The following is a 12299-nucleotide window of genomic DNA, read 5'->3' on the forward strand; positions in this document are numbered from 1 at the left end:
CAAGCCCTCATTCACTTGCTTGTCATATCGAGCTAACAGCAAGTCACCGAGTATCGGAGCCAAGCATGAACCTATCCATACGCCATGGTGCTGGATGTACAAATTTTCTTCGAAGCTGAGACAACTTGACTGCAAGTAGAATAAAAAGCAGCTCGAGAAAACATTTTGTGCCGATACCACATGCATTCTAAAACCGGATGCATCCGAATGTGTCTACGGCTTCAATGAGAGCTTCACAAAACGAACTGTGGCAAATAGCAATAAAGATCTTTTATGTCAATAGAAAGACGATTAACGTTTCATGAGCATCGAGTTTTCAAAAACACGCACTTCAGAAGAGCTTCACACCATAAGAGGGTCGTCCACACTTAGCACCCCTAGAGGCTTTTGAAGGTAACGGCCCAGCTCAAACTGCCATGCTCCAATCTCGGAAACAATCACCCAAAAAGGTGTGCAGACCTTATGTGTCTTGACAGCGAAAAATGCATTTAGACTAACATTTTTGCCTTCGTTATTGAGGAGGCAAGTCTCGCTAAACCAAAACGTTCACACAGTTGTTCTGCCTGCTTTACCTTGTTGGGTCTTGTGTCTTTTACGAAGCAAAAGTTCTTTCTTTTACTGATACTGCCAGCCTTGTTGAAGGGCCATTACAGGAGTGGAAACCACAAGTTGTCGCTCACCGCTTGTTTTGCCTGCTAGTTGTAGTCTCCAGCAGTGATTACAGTGAAACCGCCTTCTTTTTCTGACTGCGGCAGTTTTAGGTTCCCTTTTCTCAGGGAAGCAACCAAGTCTTTTGTGCCCTCTGCGCAGATGGTTCCAGCAGGTAGAAGTCTTCTTGGCAGGACTTTCACACCCTCAATGATGCAGTTGTCCACGAATTCCGGTTCATTTGAGAGGCAGTGCGTCTGACGAGCGATAGCAACTCTGTCTTGTCAAGCTGTGGATGGACACAGAACATTGGCCCTAGTTTTAATGCTTCTAGGGTTTTGGCTGGAACTGGAGGGTCTCCCACCAAGTGTACCTTCTGGCCAGTGGACACCACAGATCTTGGTTTCCTAGACAGATGTAAAAGAAGCATCTGGCACAAGAACTGTGTTGCTCTTGATGTGGTTCGCAGTTCCTGTTGAAGATGACAGTCGCTTCTCCCACAAGGGACCGCAGCGGTGGTCAAGTGGTTGAGCATCCTCCTCGCATGCGGGAGGTGCGGGGTTCGATCCCCAGTGCCGCCGGGTACCCACCGGTGATACAATGGGTAAAAGCTTTCCCCAGGTCTGGTGCTCGGCTTATTTAGGGTGAAATGCTTGGGAAATGGGTCTTTGACCCCACCTTGAGAATTTGAAAATACCTTGTGCCATGGCGCTCTTTGGCCATAGATGCCCTTGCGCCATAAAAATCCATAATCATCATCGCTTCTCCCACAAGGGGCGTCTTATGTGCATGTCAGGCGAAGGCAATGCTTGAAGAAGAAAACCTGTCTCCAGGATTTTGACCTCAGGATTCGGCACAGTCATCTTCCATGCCCCACAAAAAAAAATTTACAACGATTCTTAGTTTTCAAAAAGAAAGTTTGCAAGACAGTGCGAAGGAAGCAGAGAGCGCAAGCGAATAGGTACTCTCAAACTGTCAACAGTGACATATGTAATGATAGGATGAACTCAGTCAAAAACAGTTGCCACAGTAAAGACATTTTCACAGCCCAAAGAACAACCAAAGGGCTTGCGCTTACACAGCTGGGGAGCTCGAATATTTGTATCGAAACTGCAATGCTCTAAACCACAGCTGCAGCATTAACCATGTGAATACGCCCCACAACCTCCTTCCCAAGAAGAAAAAAAGCAAATGTAGACAGTCATGGTCACACAGTCCAACGGTCTGAGTAATAGCAGTTGACTTCAAAATTCATGAAGAGGTATAAAAACAGTGCAAACAATCATCTGACTTTTTTTATGAAAACGGGTTTAATAAGGCAGAAAATGCCCAAACATAACACCATTTGCAAGTGAAATGTAATGGCAGCATAAACCTATGTCACCAGGTGTTTCCACAGCAAAAATTACTTATTTTCTAAGACAATTAAGAGCAGGAGCGCTGAAATTAGTTCTTTCTACTAAAATGATTAAAGAATAAATTCTATCATTCAAAGAGGAATACAACCCTTCTTGAAGCCCATAACCTTAAGGCTGTTGCATCCAACAATAAACTGTAGTAACCGCACGTAAAAAAAAGTGCCATAATACAAACGTACAACTCTGAAGTACAGTATTTGTGCATGTGCGAGAACAAAAGTAAGTACATTATAATGATCTTTAAAAGTAGCTGTCACAGACAGCTAATACAGCTTGCTGTTGATCATCTGATATGGTAAGTTTCCTTGGGCTTTACATTAAGGCACTTTGCATTTTGCACTTTGTAGAAAGCATCAGCAAAAAAAAAAACCTTCATGTAAACATCACTCTACCAGAAAATCATAACTTAGTCACCCCATTGCAATTCTAGAAAGCACAAAAGTCACAATGGCCAGACAGAAGAAAAAGTACTGGTATCACTTTTCGCCTTGTCACTGTTAACAATGTTGTTGAAGCCCTTAATGTGTGGCTGCTTTCAATGACAACCTTTAGCAGACATAAAATATAGAAAGTATCTCATCCTAGTTTCTTGATGACATGAGACTTTAAATGGGAAAGCTGGAATTTGTACGGGGAAAGTAACCATCTTCAGCCTTGCACGTGCCAGACATGTGCATAAAACTATTTTTGGCTGTTAAAAAATGTCATCAGAAACAAGAGAAGAGTGCCATTCAGTGAATCACAATAGTCTCGCCCAACAACTTCACACCAGCATCTCAGGGTACCTTTTAAGGGGACAAAGCCACAAGGAACCATCTCACAGCAGTGCCAATCACTGTTGCCAGGCCTTTTGTGCATTGGCCAGGTTAAGTGAAAGACCAGAGCATTCAGTGATGCATACAGGCGTCAGCCACTCCACTTTTCTACACAGCCGAACAAGGCAGCGTCAATGGTCGAAACGAGTGTAAGGTGGGGTCTCATCCCGAACTAGACCATACTTGCGCCGAATATCATCGGTGCGTGCCTTGCGCTCTGCTCGCCGCTCATCTGAACGTTCCTGACGTTGCCTGCGTTCTTCTTCCATGCGAGCCATATCACGCAACCACTTGTTGTTTTGACGCTTGCGGCAGCAGCAGCAGCAGCACACCAACAGTGCTAGCAGCAGAGTGCCCACAACCACACTAATAGCAATTACACTGCCTTGAAGAGAAACTGGAAAGAAAAAAAAAGGAAAAACAGGATGTAAGACAAAAGCAAGAAACTAGGAACCAAACCTCTACAGCAGATGTATAGCAGACCTCAAGGTGTGTATGCACGTCACAGCTAAGTGAACTTGGCCAAGAGCTAAGACATCTCATGATTCAGAAAGTAGTAACATTAGAGCAATGACTGCACAGTAATGATAGAGCAGTTTGGCTGATAAACCAACTACACTTAGATAAAAAGCCTGGACGTGGTTACGCCCACTTTAATTACACATAACACAATTTTTGCCTCACGGTACAATATGCAACCATGCTGACATCAAACTAAAAACTTCAGAAGCTTGATACAACCTTTTCCTAATTAGCAGCTTTCACACCTCTGTAGCAGAGTAAACTTCAGAAGCACTAAGCACACAAGGGGAAAGTCGACCAACTTACTGAAGCAGACGCCCCAGTAGACCTCAGAGAAGTAGGCACATTCGTCATCGCTTGGGATTAGCCTTTTGTACGGATAGAAGCCACATCTTCGCGATGTGGAGCAGTAGTAACACTACAAAGAAACATGAGAAGCAGGTTTCTAAAGGGAAAAGTATGACTCGGCATAGTCTAGCTGTGTTTATCTAGGCTCTAGTTTTTGGCACAAAACATTTTTTGAAGTGCTGTGGTATGCATGAACACAGGTAGACACTTTATACGGTCATAACCTTGAGCAAAATCACAAGCCTTAAAGGAAAAAGTTGGTTACCATATGCAAAAGCACTACATTAACTTAGAGAAAAATTTTCATATCAAATACAGCTCAAGACATTTTTGTGAGTGTGGTATTTGAGCTGCCTCTCCTTGTGCACAAAAGCAGAGCAATTCTTGCCAATATACCAACACATTGTTCTAAATTTAATTCAGAAGTGAAAACACCAAAATGTAATTTTTAATCACCGTTTTATGACTATTATCACTATGGACTACATTTCAGGTGCCTCTTACTATTTGCATGTGTGGCAGAGAACACACAAGTCTTTCATACTAATAAAGCTAAAAAGCACACATGTTAAACGTACATGAGAGATGCTGATAATAATGCCACAGATTCAAGGACAAACAAACAACATGCATGGTTTACGTACCCCAGTACCAGCTGTTAAACATTCAGAACACGATGTGTTTGTCTTCTGGGCACACACTGAAAGCAAAAACAAAACCCTTATGAGCTCAGACCAAAAAACAAATAAGAGAAAACACAAAGGGCAGGTTTGCTTGTGTACAAGATTGCACAAACGGGACAAGTAACATAAAACTACCACTGAAAAAGAACACACATTCACACACATGTGGGTGAAAAAAAAAAATTCCCTGCTTGATGAACATCTGGATATCTTTACTCAACATGTGTCTGGGATCTTTTCATTTTAGACGTCTCAATCAGTAATTAAAAATAGTGCAGCACTGCCACAAGAGCCTCAGCAGGCACTATACAGCTAAATATCAGAAATTGTGTGTTGCCATGAGAGGAATTTGGGGAGCAAAGGGAAACAATGACATGGCAAGTAAAAATGAACACTAACAACAAAGTCACATAATCACATGCCTACATCTTTGTAAGGGCTCATAAAACCTGTGCACAACATAGCATTTACTGGAGCATGGTCTTGGAAAGTTGTCAGACACTCAAACATGACCCCAATCTAGAAGCTTCCCATGTATATATTTTACAAACTATCTTAATGCCCCATAGCTAAAGAATATCACAATGCACTCAATACAATAGCCCAAGCCCTCAATTCCACAAGTGAGTAATGAACGACTTTTCAGTTGTCTAAACCAAGCCCCATATTTCCCTTCTACTTCAAGCTCTTTTCCGGAACAAGATGGGCAGATCATGATAGGCAGCCACAGTACTGAAAGTCCATACTGGGGAAGTGAAGTAAAACTTATTCTCTGATGAAGCTGGCTAGACTACATCGTGGCGTTTGAACGAAAAGCAACTGAAAGTACCACTGAAAATGCAAAATCCAGCCATTGAAAAATAAGGCTAGCCTATGTACACAGTCTTACAGTTAATAAGTGCACAAACTCGGCATCTGAGATGCAAGCAGTACTGACTGTGAAAGGTGCAACTGTTTAACTAGGCATGTTATCTGCTCCAGCGAATGAATGGCAGTTATGTGATCCATATACTCTTGCTAACGATTAAGCGGGCTTAGACGAACCAGGCTCTCATCATAAGACACTGTCATTTCTGGATCCTGGCAAGTCCAGCTTGTAGTGTGTTGGTTTAAGGCTAGTAGGGCTCGTCCAAAGAATTTTTTGTTTGCCAACAGATAGCAGCATGGGTATGAAATGACCATTTTGGCACCATTTTCAAAATGTGTCTGTTAGAGTACTTTTAAGTAGTATGAAATGCTGCACACAGATTTCCATTTTAATAGCTACAAAACTTTACCTAACAATATGTTCCATGTTTCCACCAATCACAATAAGTTATCGTCAAATTTCAGCTGAAAAGACATGTAAGTACGCACTTACATCCCACGCAACAATGCCAGACAGGTGTTATTCACAACTAATTACAAACTTATCAGCCACCATGGAGAGCTAGTATGAATTGCTTTTATTTACATCCTGTGGCCTGACGACCATCTTTATCATACACCTAACAAAGTTCAGCATGAAATTCATGAAGAGCAACAAATTTTGCATTAATATTTTTTTAATATCGTAATTTTGCACCTATATCTTTCTGCAATATTTCTGGGCCAAACATTAGTTACATGAACTTACGATGCAAATGAAAGAAATTCTAACTTCCTCCAGGCAATATGTAACTTCGCAAGAATTCCTCTAGGCAAGCTGCTACGTAACAAACTGAGTTCCGCAATTACGGTTTGTGCAGAGTGGGGCAAAGCTTGCCCATCAGTTAAGTCTGGATGTGAAGCTGACCGAGTTTTCAGGCCATCACACATGAGAAAAAAAAAATGATTCTCCTAATAACTGCGCATCACAGCCAAGCAGCCCCCAACTCTGAATCCTGATACACTGCATGAAGTCCATACCTACTGCAGAGGCGCAGTTATAAACAAGGGCTGTAAAAAACAAAAACAGTAATCCACTGACTGATGGACAGAGGGAGGCCGAAAGACAACGAGTCAGCTAGGCACAGAAATGTCAGGGAGGCAGCCGTCCATTAGTCACGGCCAAATGTCAATCAAGAGCGTAATCAGACAAACGTCCTACGATAATCACAATGAGAGCCTCGCTCTACGCTGCGAAGCATAAGCGATTCACGCTTTATGCGCACGCGCAGCGACTGAAGCGGAAACCTTTTGTCAAAACGGACCGGCACGGGACGTCGCTATTGATGGCTACAGCACTGGAGGTAGAGGTGGCAATAAACGACACCCCCCAACCACCGTTCGTACTGAAACGCGCCGCCGGCCGCCCTTTCTGCTCTACTCTGGCATCAAAGCGACCCACAGAGCACTATATATGTTATAGAGGCGAAGAAAAAAAAAAGGCTATAAACGATCCTTCCTCTAGAGGGTTTGAAAGGAGGTGCACATACGCTCTTTAGACGCACTCGTACGTGAACGCGCGCAAGAAAACTAAAACAAGGAACTCAGGAAAACCCATGGGGTTACTTCGCGGTTGCAGGACTGCCAGCAAACATGAACGCGTGGCCGTATCCTTAACGTAGTTGCTGAACGTAGCTGAATGTAGTTGCGGATACTATTGCGCTACAGCGGCTACATCTATGCCGATACCTTACACAGGGCTCGCAGTTTGTGCGCTACAGATGTATTTATATAGTGGAGGAATAGGACGAAGGAAATGCCGCACAAGACGCCTTCTATGCACAGCAGCGGAAGTTTCCGGGCCGATAACAACGCCAAGGACATGCACATAGACTTTAATCGACAGTATCAGCCGCCTCGCCGACGTCTATCCGGCAGAGAGCGGAGGGGTGAAAGTTCACAACCGATAGCGCAACACCACAGTTTCTTATTTTCAGCGTTATTTTTCACAGTACCTGCTTGCGGTGAGATAGTAGTCGGTGTCTCTGTCGTCGGCACTGGAACATGCTTTGTTGTTTCGGCCGGTACAGGGTCAGATGTGAACACAACGGGCACGACGCAACAGGCGAGTGCGACGAAGAAAGCTACACACTGCATACTGTACATGTCTAAACTTGGAAACAGTTCTAAATATGCTTGGGATACACCAAGTAGATCACGTCCCTTATCGTGCGGTGATGACACGGCGAGCGCTTCCAGATGACTTTTGCGCACCACGAGAACACAGCTAGCCACACACCAACACAAACCCGCGCGCTGGCGGGTCACCACCAGCCCAAACAACGCAAATGGCCACTTCCAGAGCCAGCAGCAGCGAGCGACGAGCGGGAGAGGTCACGTGATAAAAGTTTACCCAAAGAGTGCAGCAGTTGTGGCTATTTGATGAAGTCACAAAAACAAAGTTAATAACAAAGAGCGCTCGCCCCGCGGCCTGTCGGCACTCAGATGTACTACCGTACACAGATTTCGGAGGCAGTAAGCGATGATGGCAACGCTAGGAAGAAGCCTGATCACGTAAGCCGCAAGGTGCCGTTGCATGTCCACGCCGCATGGCGTGCTCGTGCGAACGGTGCTAACTATAGACGATAGTCTCTAGTGCGAACTACAGTTGCAGTGTAGACTGTGCGAACCAACGTCTGTGCGGGCGGTATGCGTCGCGGTAGGATGCAACCGTCAGCACCGGCGAATCTTTGTAGTGTTCGTTCTTCAAAGCTGCCGGTACGCCGCTTTATCGCTTTGTTTACGATGCAAGACGCGACCAGATTTATCTCGATTGATCTCATCCAGGCGGAGCCGATTCTAGTTGGTCCAGAATGTTGCAGTAACTTTGCATGGTTTATCTCGAAAGTTCGCTATCAGCTTTAAGTTGAGCACGGCCGAGAGCGCCGAGGATTCTGTTCGACGACCGCCGAGCACGCTTGTTGCCACGCCGCCGCCGAGTGGTTCAGTTCATTGTGTGCGCAAGGGTCGTTTAGACTCCATTTTCGCCGTCTTTCTGCTCTGGATTGCAGTCACCACTTCGTGACATATCTGACCAGCTTCGAAGAATGAACAAACAAAACTTAGCTTCGATTAATACCATCCGAACCGCTGGTGATGCTGCAGTCAACAGCAGAGGTGGGCATTTGACCTCAAAAATCTTGACCTCACGTCAACCTCAAAAAGAATTTGCCGACCTCACTCAACCTCAAGACGCCCTCACCTCACTTTTCCTGGGGCTACTGCTGACCTCACTCAATTTCACCTCAACCTCAAATTGTGAGGTTGAGGTCGGCTAATAATTGGTTTTGGGGGAAAGGAAATGGCGCAGTATCTGTCTCCTATAACGTTGGACACCTGAACCGCGCCGTAAGGGAAGGGATAAGGGAGGGAGTGAAAGAAGAAAGGTGCCGTAGTGGAGGGCTCCGGAATAATTTCGACCACCTGGGGATCTTTAACGTGCACTGACATCGCACAGCACACGGGCGCCTTAGCGTTTTTCCTTCATAAAAACGCAGCCGCCGCGGTCGGGTTCGAACCCGGGAACTCCAGATCAGTAGTCGAGCGCCCTAACCACTGTCGGCTGCTTGACCTCAAAAAACAAACGGAAAACAAAACAAAAAGCGATTAAGAAACTTTTCGCAGTTAAAAACAATTCTGAGAATCCTGTGAGACAGGAAAGCCAAAATGATGATGGTATAATAAGGTGTGTACAGACAATATTGATGTGCACGCAAAAAGAGAAGCTCGTAATCTGGGTGAACCCTCAGAGAGTATATGGCCTGCGGGCACGGGTGTCCCATACGCGGTTACCATGCACCAGTACGTCGGTGAGTACTTTATATGTGTCAATATTTGGCAACCTGCTTCGTGTATACTTGTTCGTATTGGAAGCCTCTCGCTCATTCACGCACGAATGTTCGTATTGGAAGCCTCTCGCTCATTCACGCACGAATTAACGCTCATTCACACCATCTACCATAAATTGGGAGGAGGGGGAGGTACTCACAATACTTTTTTCAGGTTTCAGAATAGTTACCGAATGTAAAGATACTGGTCGTCGATGCACTTCTCAATGCGACGGTTATGCAGACGCACATCAGTATAATTCGTTTTTCTAGCTATATCCGGCTTAGCGAGGATGCTCTTCTCAGTCCTCTGTATGTTGCCTTCGAAAACACTTAACAAGCTGCGACTGTAGTGCACCAACAGGGGCGTGTTATATTTATGTCTGCGTAGAAGCGAGCGGCTTCTTTTATTAATGCGAAAGCATTAGATGGCTCACTTTCAAGGTCATGTCCGCAAGAAACGGCGCCTTACGACGTCACAAGCCGACGAGTCGCGCGACGATGATGACGTCACATAATTATTGAATACTAATTAATATAATTAGGTAACACTAATACTGATTAGTGATGACATCGTATGAGTGTGACGTCATACCAGGTCACTTTACAGCGATGTAATGTGCCATCAAACCTAGTCACGTGACGACGCTGTAATATGACATCACACCTACTCACGTGACAGCGATGTAATTTCTTGTCATACTAGGCCCCCATCCACCCCCATTTCAAGACCCATATGGATCCCACATTACTACACATGCGCGCATGACGCATTACAAAGAGTGCCCACAACCCGGTCCACATTAATGACATTCGGATTGTCCAGAAGGTAAACGCGCCAGTTCTCATGTATGACATACTGCAAAGATCATGAAACGACACATGCCTTTGACTCCCGAGATGATGGCGATGATGATCACGCTAACAGTGTATCCTTATGAGCCCGGAGAAGTCTGATATAACGCTACAAAATTAAATGTTGCCAGAATATTTATTAAACATTGTACATTACCCAGCAACCGAAGACAATTATTGTGCGGGAAAATGGGAATACCTGCAGCTAATAATTAAGGATGATGATGCTGATGTTCCTGGGAGGTCAAGACCCTCCCCCGTTCCCGCCACTTCCCTACCTCACTTCGCAAGTACGTTCATTATGCAAAGTACAGCCGATTTCACCGAGCGTTGCTGGTTGGCCTTCAAGTGAGCCAGAGGTCAAGTGTGACTATAGGCGCTTTTACCATATGCGGTACACCATGGTGTCGCACCACTTGACCTTTCGATTCGCCGGTAGAGGGCGGTAGAATAAGCCGCAGCGTTCATTGGGTGGCCAACCACACGCGATCAACCATTAACTTAACTGCCACCTTCCACGGTGGGCGCTTTCCCTATCCAGTGTGTGGAACGCACTCAATGTTACAGACGCCAAGCCGCGTCTACTTGCCCAATACACCACAGCTCTCGCTCTTTAACCAGGTTCAGCAGTAGTTAAACCGCAGCTAATTTTTGTTCTCGATACGTAGGGGCCTTCCCGCTTTGCGTCGTTCTGCCTCTACATCTCGTTCTAGATGCACAGAATCCACGCATGCGACGGCAGGCGGCAGCGTTTGTTGTTAGTGCCGCAGCCTGTTCATAAATCTCCGCGCGGAGGTTCCGCACGTATGCACCTGTCAGGTTCCTCTTCCGGCGAGCGAACAGGCTTCGCAGGAGGTAACCCCTACACTACGTAGCTTCCTTCGCCATTAGTAACTATAAGGCGAGAGATTATTGTTTTATTTTCATTTCGTTTGATTGCAGTCGTGAGGTAGTGATAATGCGGCGCGCCTTCCCGCGTGCCATGTGCGCATGCAGGCATGGCACCGACCGACTTGTCCGCTCCACCCGAGGTCGGTATAATAATAAAAATAACTGGTTTTTGAGGAAAGGAAATGGCGCGGTATCTGCCTCATATATCTTTGGACACTTGAACCGCGCCGTAAGGGAAGGGATAAAGGAGGGAGTGAAAGAAGAGAGTAAGAAAGAAGTGCCGTAGTGGAGGGCTCCGGAATAATGTCGACCACCTGGGGATCTTTAACGTGCACTGACATTGCACAGCACACGGGCGCCTTAGCGTTTTGCCTCCATAAAAACGCAGCCGCCGCGGTCGGGTTCGAACCCGGTATAAATGGCTGCCATCGGTAAAGTAGACAAGACACCAAGAGCGCTCACGAAGGCAGTCTCGAACCTCCTGCGAGCTTCTTATAACTACCGTTTGAACTCCTATACGTTTTCGTGTAGGTTTTAAAAATTATGGCAGCATGTTTTCTGTTGCCCGCTTTCAACTGTATTTTCTGCGCTGATTATTAGTGTTTGCCTAACTGCAAATAACGTCTTTTCGGCTCTCTATCGTTTGCTGGTAATTACAGCCATGTGTTTGCGCTTTGAAGCACTTTTCTGAAAAATAATTTACACTTTGTGATGGGTCATAAAAAATTGCCAGTGGTTTGGCTCTGGTTAACCCTGGTCGAACGCGGAAAGCTGCATCTCCCTGGCTATATACGCTCGGGGTCGGACGACTGGCGTTTCCATAGACAGCCATACTGACACACACACACACACACACACACACACAGTAGGCATTTTTTATTTGTTAAACATCTTGCTTTTTTCCGAAACATTAAGGGCGCTCACACAAGGCAGCATATATTTAATATAGCTTCGGTGATATTTACAACTGTACTATTGGTCTTTGTATGCGGTCATATGGAACCAAATCCGGGTCCAAACGACGCGCAAACCCTGCATATAATTACAGAAAGCCAAATTGAAAAAGAAATTGTTTTTTTTTTGGGGGGGGGGAGGAAATGACGCAGTGTGAGGCGTTTTTTTTTTTTTCTGGGGGGGGGGGGGGGGGGGGGAGTGGCGCAGTGTCTGTCTCGCGTGTCGGCGGGCGCCTGGGCCGCGCCGTGGTTGAGGGCTCCGGAATGATTTCGACCATCTGGGGATCTTTAACGTGCACTTACATCGCACAGCAAACAGGCGCCTTAGGGCTCATTCACACTTGAGAGTCGCAGAGGTCGCGCGACCAGCAGTCGCCTGCGACTACACCGCAGTTCGACAACACCGATGTTCACACTTGCAAAGGCGACCTGC

The 12299-nt window shown here is 45.7% G+C and overlaps 1 protein-coding gene across 1 annotated transcript; it reads right to left on the reverse strand.

Annotated features, from left to right (window-relative positions):
- Window positions 1–1935: 1935 nt before the first annotated feature.
- LOC144125357 (pituitary tumor-transforming gene 1 protein-interacting protein-like) lies at window positions 1936–7623 on the reverse strand. Its single transcript, XM_077658665.1, has 4 exons — window positions 7296–7623; window positions 4396–4451; window positions 3710–3821; window positions 1936–3278 (listed from the first exon to the last, which is right to left on the reverse strand). Exons 1-4 carry the CDS (start codon window positions 7444–7446, stop codon window positions 3013–3015), a joined length of 585 nt encoding a protein of 194 aa, XP_077514791.1. The 5' UTR covers window positions 7447–7623; the 3' UTR covers window positions 1936–3012.
- Window positions 7624–12299: the final 4676 nt, after the last annotated feature.

This window comes from Amblyomma americanum, chromosome 3, assembly GCF_052857255.1.
Source record: "Amblyomma americanum isolate KBUSLIRL-KWMA chromosome 3, ASM5285725v1, whole genome shotgun sequence".
In the NCBI taxonomy this organism is placed as follows: domain Eukaryota; kingdom Metazoa; phylum Arthropoda; class Arachnida; order Ixodida; family Ixodidae; genus Amblyomma; species Amblyomma americanum.

Coding starts and splice junctions, on each gene's coding strand:
- LOC144125357 (XM_077658665.1), bottom strand. CDS start 7,446: ATGTACAGTATGCAGTGTGTAGCTTTCTTCGTCGCACTCGCCTGTTGC. Junction 4,452..7,295: donor TACTATCTCACCGCAAGCAG/GTACTGTGAAAA, acceptor TTTTGCTTTCAG/TGTGTGCCCAGAAGACAAAC. Junction 3,822..4,395: donor GTTTAACAGCTGGTACTGGG/GTACGTAAACCA, acceptor GTTTCTTTGTAG/TGTTACTACTGCTCCACATC.